We start from the raw sequence: 19467 nt of genomic DNA on the forward strand, positions 1-19467 counted from the left end.
AGAATAGAGAGCCCAGAAATGAACCCACAAACTTTTGGTCAACTCATCTTTGACAAAGGAGGCAAGAATATACAATGGAATAAAGACAGTCTCTTCAGCAAATGGTGCTGGAAAAAGTGGACAGCAGCATGTAAAACAATGAATCTAGAACACTCCCTTACACCATACACAAAAATAAACTCAAAATGGATCAAAGACTTAAACATAAGACAAGATACAATAAACCTCTAGAGGAAAATATAGGCAAAACATTATCTGACATACATCTCAAAATTTTTCTCCTAGAAGAAATAAAAGCAAGAATAAACAAATGGGACCTAATGAAACTTACATGCTTCTGCACAGCAAAGGAAACCATAAGTAAAACAAAAAGACAACCTATGGAATGGGAAAAAAATTTGCAAATGAAACCGACAAAGGCTTATCTCTAGAGTATATAAGCAGCTCATACAACTTAATAAGAAAAAAACAAACAACCCAATCCAAAAATGGGCAGAAGGCCTAAACAAACAATTCTCCAAGGAAGACATACAAATGATCAATAGGCACATGAAAAAATGCTCTATATCATTAATTATCAGAGAAATGCAAATCAAAACTACAATGAGGTATCACCTCACACCAGTCAGAATGGCCATCATTCAAAAATCCACAAATGACAAATGCTGGAGAGACTGTGGAGAAAAGGGAACCCTCCTACACTGCTGGTGGGAATGCAGTTTGGTGCAGTCCACTATGGAAAACAGTATGGAGATTCCTCAAAAGACTAGGAATAGACTTACCATATGACCCAGGAATCCTGCTCCTGGGCATATATCCAGAAGGAACCCTACTTCAAAAAGACACCTGCACCCCAATGTTCATAGCAGCACTATTTACAATAGCCAAAACATGGAAACAGCCTAAATGTCCATCAACAGGTGACTGGATGAAGAAGTGGTATATTTATACAATGGAATACTACTCAGCCATAAAAACTGACAACATAACGCCATTTGCAGCAACATGGATGTTCCTGGAGAATGTCATTCTAAGTGAAGTAAGCCAGAAAGAGAAAGAAAAATACCATATGAGATCACTCATATGTGGACTCTAAAAAAAAAAACAAAACCCAAATACAAATCAGAAACTCATAGACATAGAATACAAACTTGTGGTTGCCAAGGTGGCGGGGGGTGGGATTTCAAAATGTAGGAATAGATAAACAAGATTACACTGTATAGCACAGGGAAATATATACAAGACCTTGTGGTAGCTCACAGAGAAAAAAATGTGACCATGAATATATATATGTTCATGTATAACTAAAAAATTGTGCTCTTCTCTTCATTTTAACTTCAGAATTTAAAAGATTCTTGCATGTAATCTTTCATGTGAGGAAAAAAAAATCCCCATTAAACTGGGAAGCAACAATATTCCCTTTAATTATTACATTTTTCTAATCACCCTGTTTAAACTGCTTTTCACACAATATAAACATTTTTTAAATGTTTGTTTCACAAATTAATATAACAAAACAGAAAAAGATTTATCAATACAGAGAACAAACTATTGGTTACCAGAGAGGGGAGGGGAAGAGGATTAAGAGGTTCAAACCAGTAGCTTTAAAATAAGATACAAGGATATAATGTATAACACATGGAATATAACCAACATTTTAGAAGTTTAAATGGGTCATAATCTACAAGTATCACATCACTGTTGTACACTTGAAACTAACAGAACATTTAAATCAACTATACTTCTATAAGAAATAAAATGTTTCACACGCAACTTAAGTTCCTGGCCATAAAACAGTACCCGCCTTGTGCTTCGCCAGCCACTCTCCTTCATAAGCGAGGACTGCTCATTCTTCGTGGACCTGAAAAACAGTTATCAGTGTGTCTGTGAGATCCCTGTGACTTCCGTCAGTAAGACATGCCCAGAACCAAGCCCAGTGCTTTCCAGAGGACACAGCAGGCCTTAGCCAGTTCTTCATTAGCTTCAAAGCAGGGCAGAGAATTGAGGCAATTATCTGCAGGAGAGAAAGCAGACACCGGGCATTCACAGCAAGGGCACGCTGGGTCACTCAATTTTGTGCATTCTTCGCATCGCCAGTGAAGGCAGCGCCCTCTACCGAAGACCCTGTGCGGGCAAGGCTGTAGCAGCATCACCAATTTGCTCCACAGCCCTGACACACAATCCTAGCAGAAAACCTTTTCCTTTGGTTTATGACGGTTGAGAGATTTTCAGGCTTTCCTTCTGTGAATGGAAAACAATTAGTCATGGCACTGCCAAGGACGATTTTCCTATTCATCTCTGGCCTCTCAGAAGCAATTTCTGCTTCACTCATTTCATTCTTTGTTGGAAATAACTGTGACAAAGTCGAATGCAGTACATCTGTTTTGGAGGCCTTTTGACCTCCTGCAGCTGAGTGCAATTGCAGCACGTGTGAAGCACTTCCCTAAACAAATCTATTGCAGGGGGTTGCTGGGCAGCTTCTGGGCAGAAGACCCCAGTCCAATGCTGTAATACTTCTTAAATTGAGGCCAGAGTTCAAACCACTTAACTGGACCTCTCCAGATAGATAGGCTTTATCCCCGAGACAACTCTTTGCTCATCAATAAGAAATTCCTAGAGTCTGCCAGTGACTCCAACTTCTCATATTTGGATCCAAAGATATTCAACATCACCAACTTACAGCCTCTTCTTCAAATGAGTTCCTTTTGACCTCCTGTAAGGTAATATTTATTATTGGCCACCCTATCTAATTATCTTGCAGGGTTGTTAGTAATTCATTTACAATAAACAAGAAAGAAGACCAGAAGTATACCTCATTTAAAAAGCAAAATGAAATGGTGGTGCCTGTGCTAAGTGCTCTACAGGCATTCTAAGGAGGGTATCCAATCTCCTTTAATTCTCTTCTAGAGCCAGATGTCATTTCTGGGGAAAATCTCAGTGAAGAAGCTAAGGCTAAGCTAACTGTGATAGTATGAATATTTTTGTACCCCTGACAAATTCATATGTTGAAATCCTAGCCCCGCCTTCCTGTCCCCCTCCCCAGTGATGGTATTAGGAAGTAGGACCTTTATGTCATGAGGGTCGAGTCTGCATAACTGGGATTAATAATGTCCTTATGTGAAAAGACTCCAGAGAGCTTCCTCCCTGCTTTCTACCGTGTGAGGTTACAGGGAGAAGAGGGCTGCCTATGAGGAAGTGGCCTTCACCAGATACCGAGTCTGCCAGCACCATGATCCTGGACTTCCCAGGCTCCAGAATGGTGAGGAATAAATGTTTGCTGTTTGTAAGCACCGGGTCTCTGGTATTGTCATGGCAGCCTGAACCGACTAACGACACTGACCCTACCAAGCCGACGGTTTAGTGTTCTCTATCACTGTGCCCCTTTGCCAAGAAAATTAGGGCAGCTGCCTCTATTATTGGATCAGAACTAAAGTTTCATGGACCACAGAGATGTAGACAGTTCCTTTTCCCATTTTAGGGCAGAAAACTAGAAAGCAGGACTCTTGTATTTGTTCTTCATGGCCTCAATTTTAAACCCGGCCCCCTGGGTCTCAGTATGATATGATACAAAGCCACATACTTGTCTACCATAGAAAGAGTTCACTTAGAATTTCAAGCAGATACATCCATGCTCTTTTAATCATCTTTGCTCCCTGGTCTCCTGACTGTTCTACCCAAATGAATCTAGGCCCTGAAGCTCAGAGCCTGCAAACTAACCTGGAATTAAGCATTTGAGAAGTATAAGTACAATGTGCAGCCCACTCAAATGCTCAGCACCTCATACCACCTGGACAAGTAGAATTTAGTAAGTATAGGAAGATTTTATCAGACCCTGTTTTTTTTTTAGCTTTTTTTTTTTAACATTATTATTTTTTTAAAGCCTTGAAAGAGAGAAACATGAAATTTCTTGTTACACTGGTCCAGGTGATGACATGAGCCTGAAACACAAATGCTTTAAGAATTAGAGCAGAGCTGAATATCTGACATACCTTTTTCCCAAACTCTTTTGCTTTAAGCTTGAGTTTATTAACTTGAGATTCGGCTATCTCTGCCCTTTCCTTAGCTTCATTCAACTCATGTTGCTGCTTCTTGTACTTGGAATGGTATTGACTGGCTTCTGCTTCCTATAAAAATAAAAAATGAAAAAAAGAGAAACCCTTGAGCCTACATAGTCATATTTTTTTCCTGCTCTGACATGAGAAAGTTGAAAACTGTGTGAAAGGGATTTAAGCTTCTGACTATTGAATGGAATATCATATTTTAGTATGATATATATGGATTCGGCCTTCCTAACAGGTACCAGGTCTATTTTATAACTGTTCCCTGGAAATTTAGAATGTGGTTGGCACTTTCCACCAAGTGCATGTAGTCCAGCTTTCACAGATTTGCTATGTGATACATTACAAAACAAACAACTGTGGTTAATCAGCTTAACTACTGGGTAGAGGGGGCTTGTCTTCACAATTATAAGGATCAACAGGTAATTATTAGACATAGTATTTTAGCCCAAATCATTTAAACAATCAATTCAAAACTCTTCAAGATATATTATTATTAGGCATAAGCTAAAGCTAATATATATGGCACTTATCAGTTGCAGTCCACATAACTACAGATGCTAACCCAGGGTTGGCACCTGCATTTCATGTGATGGTGGGTTTGTCCACAGTCAAGTCCAGGCTCATCAGGAAGAGGACTGTGAATTGCACTTATGCTCACCCAAGGTTGTAGGGTGAGGAAAGCCTCAGGGTGACCACCCAACCAAAAATTTGGCATCCCTGCAAGATATCTGTCTCTTATTTGGCTCATTTCTTGCAATACACATGTTTGGGTGTAACCACAAGGTTAAAGAAGAGAGCTCTGGCTCCCTGGAGGGAAAAAGTGCATGCATTTTTACCATGGTTGATAATTCTAGCTTGAGAAAAACCAGAGAATGAGCAGACTTTAAGCTGAGCTGGTCTTCCCTGACAAGCTGCTCATCTAGCTCAGGGCCACATATTTCCATTAATCAAAAACAAATGGCTAGGAAATGCACGAGGCTGCAACTGCCCCAGGTACTTACCACTGCCTCGATTTGCTGTTTATAACTTTGTACTTTTAGCTGAAGATTATCCATCTGTGTCTGCATCCTGCTCATCTTTTTCTTATCTTCCTCTGCCTGCAATGCATAGGTACGTATGTGAAGGTAATTTGAAGGGTGCAGCGGTCTGCACTGGGAGTAGCCTCACATGAGGATATGAGGGTAAGGAAACTTTATTAAACACATATTAGAGTTATGATTTGAAAACCAGGTTTCTCTACTCATCCCGAGTTCTAAGAGATTAATATTAAACACAGCTCAGAGCAATGGCCCTCATTTCTCCTGATCCACCACAGAACTCCCAGTCTTGGCTAAAATGGACTAGTTTCAATTCAGTCTTCAGCCCTCCCATCCCAACCAAGCCACAGCTGCCTGTGGCTTCTCAGCACCACTCCCCACCCTCGCACCATCAATCAAACCAATTTTTCCCTTGAACTTTCTAGTTGACCCTTGGCTTTAGGTAATGGAACTATAGGAAAGGTTAAGTTTTTTGGAATTCTGGTGTGGGCATCAGCAGAGATGTGAGGGAAATTCCATAAGCTGTGGGGACCCTTGCTGTGTGTGTTCTCATTGCTTCCATTGCAATCCAGGCTTAGGCTGGAGAAAGGAAACCTAGTGAGAAAGTGTTTCTCAGCTGTGCTCTGTACAGCTCTGGGTATTCTGAGGGGAAAGGAGGAGGGAGACAGACATGTAAAAAGGCTCTGCACGTCACCACCCCCTTTCCCACACCCATTTAACTAGAGTATCTCCACTTCGGAGCTGCTGAACTTCCCTGAAGAAGAAAGTATCTTAACTGGCTGATGGTCGAGATAATGATTTAACTAAGACAAAGCCTTGCTGCTCAAAAATTTTTTTTTCCTGATTCCATCTTACCTATTCCATCAAGTATCAACATTTCTGGTGGCTTTCATGGTTTCTCCACTTACGTTCCACTGCCCTCCACAAACCATCTCCACTCCAGCCAGCCTCATCTCCCATTTCCCCACACTTCTGCTTGTTTCCTCCTTAGTAGGTTTTAACCAATATCCCCCAGGACACAGCACAGAGGCAGCAGACAGAAATGCCCAGTGTTTCCTTGAAAGAGGCCTATTTGCTCATCTTAGTAGCTGTGGCCCTAGGGGCAGGCTTCTAATTTAACACACATCAAGCAGCAAGGGGCCGACTACAATACTTTCTAGTAACCAGGGAGGTTGGTGGGCACCATCTTCACACTCTCCCTCTGCCTCACTTCCAGTTCCTGGTATCTTTTGGAAAGGAATGTTTGGTGTCCCAGTTTTTGTGGCTCCCACCAAGGGGATACGCTTTGAAGACTTGGCTCTGGTGGCCAGCTGGACTTAATTTCATAGGTCCTACAAGACTGCACCAAAGAGTTTTTAACTGGCTACTACCCACTCCTCCCCAGGCAGAAGCAGCAAACTGGAAAGCCTGGTAAAGCCAGTGGGTGTCATCTTCATGCTCTCCATCTGCTCCACCCCAGGTCACCAGTATCTCTGAGAAAGGAGCTTGTGCACGGGTCTGGTGCACTGGCTTATGTGGCTTAATTCCAGACGGCACATCCCTTGATATCTGCTCTCTGGTGGCCAGCAGGGCTTGTGTTCACAAGTTCAACAGGATAGTAGCAAAGAAAGAAACAGTTCTTAACTGGCTATCACCCCAAGGGTTTGAGAGAAAACAGACAGAAATGCCTATCTCCCAGTCTTCCTCTGAAAGAGGTATATTTGCATATTTTAAAAGCTCCTGCCTGAGGACCCAGCTTCCAATTTGCCTGCACCTAGGTACTGACTGAGATCCTCCCCTTGGGACACTGGCAGGTCTTGGACACCCTCAATTACTAGGACCCAGAAGAACAAAGAAGGCTGCTTAGACAATCAAAAAGGTTTCAGAGACAACCGAGAGTTAGGGTAGTGTTGAACAATAATGACCATCTCCCGCATGAGATTACTCATTCAAGGCTGGGAGAGTTAGTTGTTTTATCTAATGCATGGAAACCAACACAGAAAGTAAAAAAAAAAGAAAAAAAAAAAAAAAAGATGAAGGAGAAGGAGGAGGGTAAGGAGAAGGAGGAGAAGAAGAAACAGAAGAAACAGAGGAATATGTTTCAAATGAAGGAACAAGATAAAACCCCAGAAAAGGATAAAGATAAGTGATTTACCTCATAAAGAGTTCAAAATAATGAACATACTCACCAAGCTCAGGAGAACAATGCATGAATAAAGTGAACATTTCAACAAAAAGAAAGAAAATATAAGAAAGTACCAGTCAGAAATCACAGAAATGAAGAATAGGATAACTGAACTAAAAAAACAAAAACAAAAAAACAAAACCAATAGAGGGGTTCAACAGTAGTCTGGATGAGGCAGAAGAAAGGATTGATGAACTTCTAGACAGGGTTGTGCAATTCAACCCATAAAAGTAGCAAAAAGGAAAAAAAAGTGAAAATGAGTAAAGATAGCCTAAGAGATTTATAGAACAACATAAAGTGGACCAACATTTGCATTATAGGGGGCTCTCAGGAGGAGAAGGGAGAAAGAAAGGGACAGAAAACTGATTTGAAAAATTAATCATTCTTAACCTGGGGAGGGAGACACACATCCAGATCCAGGAAGCCCAGAGAGTTCCCAATAAGATGAACCCAAAGAGACCCACACTAAGACACATTATATTAAATAGTCAGAAGTTAAAGACAAGGAGAGAATCTTAAAAGTAGCAAAAGAAAACAACTCGTTATACACAAGGGAAACCTCATAGGGTTATCGTATTTTCAGCAGAAACTTTCCAGGCCAGAAAAAAAGTGGCACAGTATATTTAAAGCGCTGAAAGAAAAAGACCTGACAACTGAGAATACTCTAATAGCAAAGCTGTCCTTCAGAATTGAAGGAGAGAGAAGTAGTTTTCCAGATAAGCAAAAGCTGAAGGAGTTAAGCACCACTAGACTCGCCTTACAAAAAATGTCTAAGGGACTTTAAGCTGAAACAAAAGAGCACTGATAAGTAATGGGAAAGTAGAAGTCTCACTGATCAAGATTAATGTAGGTTAAATTCAGAATAATCTGTTGTAATGGTGGTGGATAAGACACATAAATCTACTAGGTAGGTTAAGAGCCCAAAATAGTAAAAATAACTATACTACAAAATTTTGTTAATATGCAAGATACAAAGATGTAAATTGTGACATCAAAAACATAAAACATATGTGAGGGGAGAGTAAAATGTAGGTCTTTAGAATGCACAAAACTTCAGTTGTCATCAACTTAAAATAGACTATTACACATATAGGTTGTTTTATATAAGCCTCATGGTAACCAGAAAGCAAAGCCCTGAATACACAAAGCATAAACAGAAAGGCATCTAGCATACCACTACAGAAAATCAACAAAGCACATATGAAGAGAAGAAGAAGAAAAGAACAGAGGAATTACAAACCAGAAAACAATTAACAAACTGTCAGTAAGTACATACCTATCAATAATTACTTCAGATGTAAATAGACTAGATCCTCCACTCAACATAGAGTGGCTGAATGGATTAAAACAAAACAAAACAAAACAAGACCCATCTATCTGCTGCCTACAAGAGACTCATTTCAGATGTAAGGGCACACACAGATTGAAAGTAAAGAAGTGAAGGGAATGAAAAAGATATTACATGCAAACCCAAACTAAAATAAAGGTGGGGTAGCTATACTTATATCAGACAAAACAGACTTTAAGACAAAGAGGGTCATTATATAATGATAAAAGTGTCAATCTAAGAAGACGATACAACATTTATAAATATTTATGCACCAACATAGGAGCATCTAAATCTATAAGGCAAATATTATCAGACCTAAAGGGAGAAAGAAACTGCAATCAATACTAGGGAACTTCAATACCTTGCTTTCATCAACAGATATATTAGATAGAAAATCATTACAAAAACTTTCGCCTCAAATGACACATTAGATCAGACAGGCAGATGCAGAACATTTCATTCAAAAACAGAATAAACATTATTCTCAAGCACACATGAAACATTCTCCAGGATGCATGATATGTTAGGCCACAAAACAATTCCTAATCAATTTAAAAGGATTGAAACCATATCAAATATCTTTTCTGACCACAAAGTATGAAACTAGAAGTCAATTACAAAAAAAAAAGCAAAAAACAAAAAAACACCAAAACCGTGAATAACTCACAAATATATGGAGACTAAACAACATGCTCCTGAACAACCAATGGGTCAAAGAAAAAAATCAAAAAAGAAATTAAAAAAAATACCTTGAGACACATGAAAATGAAAATACAACATATGAAAAGTTATGAGATGCAGCAAAAGCAGTTCTAAGAAGGAGGTTCACAGTAACAAATACCTACATTTAGAAACAAGAAAAACCTCAAACAAACAACTTAATTTTACACCTCAAGGAACTAGAAAAAAAAAAGAGCAAATGAAACCCAAAGTTAACAGACAGAAGGAAATAATAAAGATCAGGGTGGAAATAAATTGAGACTAAAAAGATAATAGAAAAGATCAAATAAACTAAGAGCTTTTTTTTTTTTAGGATAAACAAAATTGTTAAGACTTTAACTAGACTCACCAAGAAGAAAAGAGAGAAGATTCAAATAACATCAGACATGAAAGAGGAGACATTATAACTAACACCACAGAAATACAAAAGATCATAAGAGACTACAAGGAACAAATATGCACCAAAAAATTGGACAACCTAGAAGAAATGGATAAATTCCTAGAACATACAACTGACCATAACTGAATCATGAAGAGATAGAAAATCTGAGCAGACTGATTACCAGTAAGGAGATTAAATCAGTAATCAAATACCAGGACCAAAAGTCATCAAAAATCAAAGTCCAGGACCAGATACCTTCACTACTGAATTCTATAAAACATTTAAAGAATACCAATACTTTCCAAACTCTACCAAAAAACAGAAAAGGAGGTAACACTTCCAAACTCATTTTATGAGCCCAGCATTACCATGATACCAAACCTGGAGAAGGACATCACAAAAAAAGAAAACTACAGACCAATATCCTTGATGAACATAGAACCCAAAAAATCCTCAAAAAAATTAGCAAACTGAATTCAGCAGTACATTAAAAGAATCATACACCACGATCAAGTAAGATTTATTTCAGGCATGCAAGGATTGTTCAACATCTGCAAATATAATCAGTGTGATATACCACATTAACAAAATGAATGGTAAAAGTCATAAGATCATCTCAAAAATGTAAGAAAAAAGTTTTACAAAGTTTGACATTTATTTATGATAAAACCTCTAAACAGTGGATATAGAGGGAACATACCTCAACCTAATAAAGGTCATATATGACAAACTCACGACTAACACAATACTCAGTGAAGAAAAACTGAAAGCTTTCCCTTTAAGATCAGGAACAAGACAAGGATACTCATTCTTGCTGTTTTTATTCAAAGTAGTACTGGAAGTCCCAGGCAGAGCAATTAGGAAAGTAAAAGAGATAAAAAGCATCCATATTGGAAAGAAAGAAGCAAAACTGTCTCCGTTTACAGATGACATGATATTATATATAGAAAACCCTAAAGATATCAATAAAAACTGTTGGAACTAATAAATGAATTCAGTAAGTTTGCAGGATAAAAAATCATACAAAAATCAGTTGTGTTTCTGTACACAAATATGAATTATCAGAAGGAGAAATTAAGAAAACAATCCTATTTAGAACTGCATCAAAAAGAATAAAACACTTACAAATAACTTTAACCAAGGTGGGGTGAAAGACTTGTACACCAAAAACTATAAGACACTGATGAAAGAAATTGAAGAAGACACAAATAAATGGAAAGATATTCCCTGCTTGGAGGAATTAATGTTAAAATATCCATATTACCCAAAATAATCTACAAAGTCAATGCAATAACTATCATAATTCCAATGGCATTTTTCACAGAAATAGAATGGAAACACAAAAGACCCAAAATAGCCAAAGCAATCTTGAGAAAGAAGAAAAAAGCCAAAGGTATCATGCTTTCTGATTTCAAACATATTACAAAGGTGTAGTAATCAAAACAGTATGGTATTGGAGTAAAAAAAGACACACAGATCAACTGAACAGAATAGAAAGCCCAGAAATAAACTCATATATACAAGGCCAATTAATTTATCTCAGAGGATCCAAAAATATATAATGAGGAGAAGATAGCCTCTTCAATAAATAGTGCTGGGAAAATTGGACAGTCACATGCAAAAGAAAGAAACTTGACCACTATCTTACACCATACATAAAAATTAACTCCAAATAGGTTAAAAACTTCAATCTAAGACCTGAAACCATAAGACTCCTAGAAGCCAACATAGGTGGGTAAGCTCCATGACACAGGCCTGGACAATGATTTTTTTTAAAATTTGATACCAAAAGCAAAGGCAACAGAAGCAAAAATAAATAAGTGAGACTACATCAAACTTTAAAACTTCTATATAGCAAAGGAAACCATCAACAGAATGAAAAGGCAACCTGTGGAATGGGAGAAAATAGTTTCACATCATGTATCTGATAAAGGGTTAATATTTAAAATACATTAAGAACTTATACAACTGGATAGCAAAAAATTTTTTTAAATCTGATTAAAAATGAGTAGAAGATCTGAATAGACAGTTTTCCAAAGAAGACATACAAAAGGCCAACAGGTACATGAAAAGGTACTCAACATCACTAATCATCAGGGAAATGCAAATCAAAACCACAACGAGATAGCATCTCACACCAGTTAGAATGAACTATTATCAAAAAGATAAGAAATAACAAGTGTTGGCAAGAATGTGAAGGAAGGAGAGTCCTTGTACACTCTTGGCAGGAATGTAAATTAGTGTAGCCACTATGGAGAGCAGTAGGAAGTTTCCTCAAAAAATTAAAGATAGAACTACCATATGATCCAGCAATTCCTCTTCTGGGTATTTATCTGCAGGAAATGAAATCACTATCTCAGAAAGATATCTTCACCCCCATATTCACGGCAGCATTATTTACAATGGCAAAGATATGGAAGCAATCAAAGTGTCCAACAACAGATGAATGGATAAAGAAGATGTGGTGTATACACACACACACACACACACACACACACACACACACACACACACACACGAATATTACTCAGCCATCAAAAATAAGGAAACCTTGCCATTTTCAACAACATGGATGGACCTTGAGAGCATTATAATTGGTGAGATAAGTCAGTTAGAGAAAGACAAATAATATAGGAGCTCATCTATTTGTGAAATCTAAAAAAAATTAACTCAGAGAAACAGAACTGACTGGTGGTTGCTAGAGGTAGGGGGTTGGGCGAGGGTGGGAGAAATGGGTTATTGCAATCAAAAGGTACAAACTTCTAGTCACAGGATGAATAAGTTCTGGGAAGGTAATGCAAAGCATGGTGACTATGGTTAACGATACTGTATTGTACACTGAAAGTTGCTAGGAGAGTAAATCTTAAGAGTTCTCATCACAAGAAAAAAAGAACTGCAACTGTGTGTGGTGATGGGTGTTAACTAGACTTGTGATAATCATTTCGCAGGGTAAACATACATCAAATCATTATGCTGTACACTCCAAACTAATACATCATTATATGCTAATTATACATTAACATAAAGGAAGGGAGGGAGGGAGGAAAGGTTGGTTTAACCAAACTTTCCCTATTGTCTAGAGCACCCCTCCCCCAGCTCCACCTTACAGTACAATCTGACAGTAGAGAATTAATTACTAATTTTAAGCTTCCTAAGGTGAGGACCAATATATAAGGCATAGCCTGATTAGGGAAATGAGACAAGTCTATTTTATAAATAAAACCCCCCATTGTTTTCATCTTCCTATCCCACTATCTCTTTTTAAGAAATCTGAAGATTCATAGAAATTTGAAATTTTCAGAAATTTGGAGCTTCACAGAAATTATGTGTTTATAGGGGTTTCTAAAACCAACAGAGGTTAAATTGCTTAAAACCAATTTACTGAGGTGAGTGAATTTTCTGTGTGGTAAAGGCGGCCACAGAGGAGAAAACTGAAAAAGACTAGGAGTAGCTGCTCATGTCAATGATGTTCCTCCCACGTGGGAGGCAAAGCCTTTACTGGGCTTCGGCTCACACCTGAGTAACTGTGGTTGCTATAGTTGTGCGTGGCAGCACAATTTCCCTTCAAGAAATGAACTTGCCATTCAGCTGTGAGGAATGCAGGTACCCGAAAAACCTCCAAATGTGGTGCCTTTCGGATCTGCAGTGGCATTTACACTGAGATCACACACTCCCCAGGCAACCCCCAGCCAACAGCTGGGCACAGCAGAGTTACCAGGGTCTGGCCTTTTCTGCCCAATGTGGGACTTCTTTGAGGCAGTCTTTGTGCTGGAGACTTGGTCAGAGCTGCACGGCAATCTGAGGCTTCTTCCTTCACCCTTCCCTTTCACAGGCGTCAGACTCACTCGACTCACACTGTGGTCTGAAAGCCTTCTCTGCCTCGTCCTGCTTCTCTCCCCTTTATCTTTCCCAGGTGTTACCGCCCATAAGTCTCTTGTACTTCTTACTCCATCCTAGCATCTGGTTCCTGGAGAACCCACCGAAGACCAAATTTTGTTTTCTCATCCCTAGAAATGAAGATACTACATTCATACTTAGATTTGGAAGGATTAAATAACAGCTACACACAGATCCCGGAATTTAGGAAGCAGGCAAAAGTAAAATGGAACAGGTGGATGGAGAGTGGGAGGCAGAAAACTGACTTCACCTTCTGTAACAAATACAGGTTCCTAATCTATGTCCTGTTTTATAGCATATTTTTTGAGACACTAGAAAGACAAATAGGATGAATTTCCAAATGCTAGAGGGACATACCGGGGAAGATTAATGCTCAGTGGGGACTGGCCATAGAACTACTGTGGATGGGGTCACACTTGATTCCTTTTCAGTGTAATATCATCTTCTCAGATTTTTCCCAGGAAAACCATATTCATGTCCCTTTCAAAATGAAATTTTATAAAGGCATCTATGATGTACTGCCACAAAACACCCTGCCTCATTGTCCTGATGGTCATTTTGATGTTAAAGAAGAACAGATTGAATTGATTCAACATCTACCTTGAATATTTCAAAACAGGTATTGATTTCAAGGAATGTGGAGGGCTCTCTAATGTCTCTTTAAACTTACAGGGTCTGGCCTAATATCTTGCATAAAAAGGTACTCAGTAGGTTTTATTTGATTTGATGGCAGAAACATCATTGCATTACTGAATAGATAAACTCTAAGCATTGTGCAGACACTTGGAAGAAATTAAGAAATACACCTTCATATGAGTACACGGGGAACACTAAGATTATTGCTACGAAGAAACAAAGATAAAAGCACAATAGAATGAGATTGTATCCCTTGGGACAATGAAAACCAAAGAAAATATAGCTTTGGTGTATTATTGTATAATAAACCTGTTTACAGAAGAAACCAGTAAGAATAATCCGTAAGAAAATAAAAAGAAAAGCATAACGAACAAGCGGCACTTCACTTCCTCATGTTTTCTTATCCTCACTCAGAAAAGGAGTAGAACAGCACATCTTTCACGTTCCCCAGGTGTCTGCTCCCTCAGCCACTCACACCACTGGGCGCATCCCCGAGTAGCTCTGATAATAATCCCTAGCATGTCTAAAGAAGTGTCAGACTAACTCATCTTAGAAAAGAACCACTTATTCAGCAGAGAAGAACTAGCAAATAGCTCATTTCATCTTAATTAGCCCAAGATGATGCTGCTGAAGCACTCTGCTTTCTCATCAGTGCTATCCATCCTACCGCAAGGGAGGAAGACTTTGATGTCTCTGACACCAGCTCAGCCTCAGGGACCAGCATCAGGACTGCAGATCCTGCGTGAGGCTGTCCGAGTTGCCATGAGATAGGCGCCTAGGATGAGTTTGCCTTTTCAGTGGAACAAGCTGTACTGTGCAGTGGAGAAAGTGACCTCTGGCATTTGTGTTCAACAACTGAAATATGTGCACCTACTCTGCAGGGAAGTGCCGGGACCCAGAGCGGTGAGCGAGACCGTGCCTCTGCTATCATGGAATCTCTGATCTCCATTTGAAAAAAATGGAAGAAAGGTTAGAAAATGAAAACAGAAGTGAGGGAGTACACTGCTACTCGGGAAATGCATTAGTTACTGATAAGAAGTCTGCCCACCTCTTTTCAATTACTTGCTTAGACCACTGCTAGACTGCAGGAAAACAGTCAGAGAGCTGCAGAGACCTCTCAGTATTTGCTGTTTCCACCTGGCACCAGCCCCAGATAGAGTCCTCGGCGGCCTGCAGTGTCTGTGTGACTAGAAAACAGAAATGGAATGGGCCCCCTGCTCCAGTTTAGCCAGTGTCCCTTGTAGCCTGCTGGCTGAGTCGCCACCCTGGTCTCTGCCAGTCACTTCATTTACACATTGTTCTCACTCAGCCTCTCACAGGAAGGCATCTTTCCGAAAGCGCTGCAGACATTATGTGTGAAAAAACAAGGCAGTATAAATAGCTTTCTGCTGCTAATTGCAACTTGCCACTCACATTTTGCTTCCGGAGAGCTCTGAAAGGGACCAACCCAAACCAGTAATAGCACAGGAGCCCTGGAGGGCCAGTCCTGTCTCCCGCTGAGGGAGAGCAAGGATGGAGAGAGAACCACCTGAGATCTTGGGGGCCAACTGGCTGCTTAAAGGAGCACATTTGCCCAGGGTGGAGCCCAGCCAGGCAAATAGGGAGTGGTTTCCCAGAGTACCTGATAGGTCAGCTCCTTGATGCTTCGCTCCAGCCTGCGGGCTCCCCTCTGGGCCTCTGCCTTGCGACGGACCTCGCTCTCCAGTTCACCTTCCAATTCACGAACCTGCAAGCAAACCATGGTCTCAGACCACAGGCAGGCAGCCAGCAAGCCGTGCCAGCATGGTGTTTGCCAATTGGCACGATCCTTTGAAACACAGTGACATCGTTGAGGGCAGATGTGTCCACTCTCATTCTGGCAGTGGTGAGACAGGGCAACCTCTCTGGGAAAACTGCCTCCCAAAAGTGAGCTGGTTGAACTATGTGAGCTCATAAAAGGGCTGTTTAGACTCTAAAGGATGTGAAAGGCTAATCCATGCAGAGGTGATAAATTTCCCCTCATAGATAACAAAATTGCACACACACGTGTGTATGCATGAACGTACAGAAGCATAGAGAGAGAAAAAGCTACACATAGCGCTCCTGGAGGTTTTAGCCAATATACGACCTCATCTTAAGCTTCTTTCTCCATGTTCAGCTCTGACTCTAGAGAAATCAGACCCTCAGTCTGTGTCACACATAAGTCACCCACAGCCCCACAGCCTTGCTTTGAGGGAGAGCTGCAGTACAGACTAATAGCTGGCCTGCAGCTTTATCAAGTTATACGAACAAGGTTAACATAACATTCATTCAGCAAATATTTGATGCCTACTACACACCAAGCACCAGGGCCAAGGATACAGCAAGGAACAAAACAAAAACCTCTCCAACCGTAAGCCTCCATTGTAACAAAGGGAAACACAAAAACCGAAATGAAATGTAGAATGTGTGAGATGGTGATAAATGTGTGGAGGGAAATAAAGCAGGACCCAGGGTAAGGGGTAGGGATTTGATAGGGGAGGGGTGCTGGCTGCCCCCCTCCTCCCCTAGGGGTCCTGTCCCTGGCTCTCTCCTGTCCTTTTCCTACACAGATACCACCTTTTTGGGGGGGGGGGTTGTTTCATTGTTATTCCTTTTTTAAGTGATTAAAACACCTAAGGGGAAAATTGCTTTATTAAAGCCAATCCTAGACATCACATAAGTTCACTGTAAATATTTCTTTATGTAATTCTAATAGATAATGGTATTATGATTATGTTGTTAAGAAATTCACCGTATTTCCTTAGTCTCATCTGATATTCAAAAACTCACTGCTACTGAGTTATCATTAGTTCTAGGACAAACGACAACTGGAAATGAAATAAAATCCTGCAGTCTTAAATTTGAGATGGAAATACCAGTATAATTCATGTATTTTTCAGGGGGGAAAAAAAGGCATATTCCAAGTTCTTTGTTTTTATACCTACATGCTTTTTCTCTTGTACTAAAAATCTTGGTGCTTATATATGTTGTTGGATAAATAATTATATTACTTTTATTGCTAGTAGCAATAATAAGATAATGTTATTTTGAAACTACAAACGCAGTTCATTTTATTTGCTATTTTGTTTTGTCCTCAGATACATTCCATGAAGGATGTACAGACAAAAACACTGTATTTTAAAGTCCCAGGAATAATCGTTCTTCATGTTTTATGCTCCTCAACTTTATAAATAGTTGGCTTCATTTGCTTCCATTAGTGTTAAAATTTTAGGGATGGCTGTATTTTTCTCTTTGATTTAAACTTTTTTTTAACAATTATGAAGCATGTAAGTGTTTCATGTGATTTTGCAATCAAAACAGCTAAATAAGGTGCATTCAGAAGGCCTTTCATCTGTGTTCCCCTCCTGTGGGTAGCTGTTTTTATGAGTCTTTGTTTTATCCTGTCACCATTTCTTTTTTGGAAATATAAGCAAATGTGTACATGTCTTTATAGTTCTCCTCTTCTGCACAGAAGGTTGTACACTCTCCATACTGCCTGCACTTTTTATCATCATACAGCTAGTCATGGCCCCCTGAACATTACAGAGCTCTTCCTCATCCTTACTAATCAGCCTGATTATATGACTGTACCATAAATATGCGTTGGCATTCTATTATATGGATACTCCATAAATGTGCAAAGGCAATACTTTCTTTTTCAGAGGCCCTTCTGTGCCGTGAAATCCCAGTCAAATATTCTTTCCATCCTTACAGCCTCTGTCATGTGACCTGCACATTGATATTGAAACTGATTAAATCATTTTTAAAATTCTATTCTCAAGATAGGTCTCTTATTTGTTTTTAAGCTCCCTAAAGGCAGGTACTACATCATTTCTGTCAGTCCTTACCATATCTTCACTAAGTCTTTTTGATCCTTCATTGAGTCGTTTCCCTCCAGTTTCTCTGGCTGTTAGGAGATGGGCGTTCCCCACAGAGGAAGTAATGGGAGCAAAGTCACAAAAAGCAAGATTGTGAGGGTGTGTTTGGAAACAGGGGGTCACTCTGGCTATGGGGAGCCTAGCGCTGGTGTGGGTGAGGGGAGGAAATGCGTTCTAACTTAGCAGGAAGGTGGATTTCATCCAGTCCAAGAAAAGTCCTATTTGGTGGCCCAAAGTCAAGAAGAATAAATGAATATACTGAGATCTGACCCTGTCAAAGATCTGAAAATGCTACAAGCAGAAGTGATGAGGGAGGCAGGGACTCTCTGGTGCGATATTCTGGGACAATCTGACTTCAGATTGGAAGTTGTCAAGACCCCACGATTACACAGGCCAACTCCTACCCTGGATTCTAGTTTCTGGATTTGCTTCCTGTTCCCCATCAGGGCAGTCTGTTCAGCATTAGCCAGCCTTTCTTGTAGATCTTTAATTGTCTGCTCCATATTCTTTCTCATCCTCTCCAAGTGGGCATTGGTATCCTGCTCCTTCTTCAGTTCTTCTGACATGTTTTCTACCTAGAAAAGGAAGGAAAGAGACTGAGACAATTCAGCAGCCAACTGAGCTTAACACTTCTACCCATGATCAGTTCCCGCTGTGACTAGTGTCATGCCTTGCCTCTGTGGACTTAATCTCTTCTCACCACGCTCTCCCCAACCTCTGTGGCCCTCAAGTTTGTTAAACATAGGCAACTGAGATAGCAGTAGCTAAGGACAACAGTATGGAGGTTCCTTAAAAAACTAAAAATAGAGTTATCATATGATCCAGCAATCCCATTCCTGGGCATATATCTGGAGAAAACTTTAACTCAAAATGATACATGCACCCCAGTGTTCATAGCAGCACTATTTACAATAGCCAAGACATGAAAACAACCTAAATGTCCATTGAAAAATGACTGGCTAAAGAAGATGTGGTATATATATATAATGGAATACTACTCAGCCATAGAAAAGAATAAAATAATGCCATTTTCAGCAACATGGATGGACCTAGAGTGAAGTAAGTCAGACAAAGACAAATATATGATATCACCTATACGTGAACTCTATAAAAAAGTGACCCAAATGAACTTATTTACAAAACAGAAATAGACTCATAGATATGGAAAACAAACTTGTGGTTACCAGAGAGGAAGGGGGAAGATAAATTAGCAGATACAAACTACTATTTATAAAATACTATTTATAAAATAGATAAACAACAAGGTCCTACTGTACAGCACAGGGAACTATATTCAATAGCTTGCAATAACCTATAATGAACAAGAATGTATATATATATATATATATATATGTATATATA

The 19467-nt window shown here is 39.5% G+C and overlaps 1 protein-coding gene across 1 annotated transcript in view; it reads right to left on the reverse strand.

Moving 5' to 3' along the window:
- Nucleotides 1–1892: 1892 nt before the first annotated feature.
- MYH15 (myosin heavy chain 15) overlaps nucleotides 1893–19467 on the reverse strand; it is a 138660-nt gene continuing 121085 nt past the window's right edge. Inside the window, exons 37-41 of the mRNA XM_032478616.1 lie at nucleotides 18510–18680; nucleotides 15849–15953; nucleotides 5063–5158; nucleotides 3990–4124; nucleotides 1893–2241 (exon numbers count right to left, since the gene is read on the reverse strand). Of these exons, the coding sequence (XP_032334507.1) occupies nucleotides 2209–2241; nucleotides 3990–4124; nucleotides 5063–5158; nucleotides 15849–15953; nucleotides 18510–18680 (540 nt within the window). The 3' untranslated portion in view covers nucleotides 1893–2208. The remainder of the gene's footprint in view (nucleotides 2242–3989; nucleotides 4125–5062; nucleotides 5159–15848; nucleotides 15954–18509; nucleotides 18681–19467) is intronic.

The sequence above is a fragment of the Camelus ferus genome, chromosome 1 (genome assembly GCF_009834535.1).
Source record: "Camelus ferus isolate YT-003-E chromosome 1, BCGSAC_Cfer_1.0, whole genome shotgun sequence".
NCBI lineage: Eukaryota > Metazoa > Chordata > Mammalia > Artiodactyla > Camelidae > Camelus > Camelus ferus.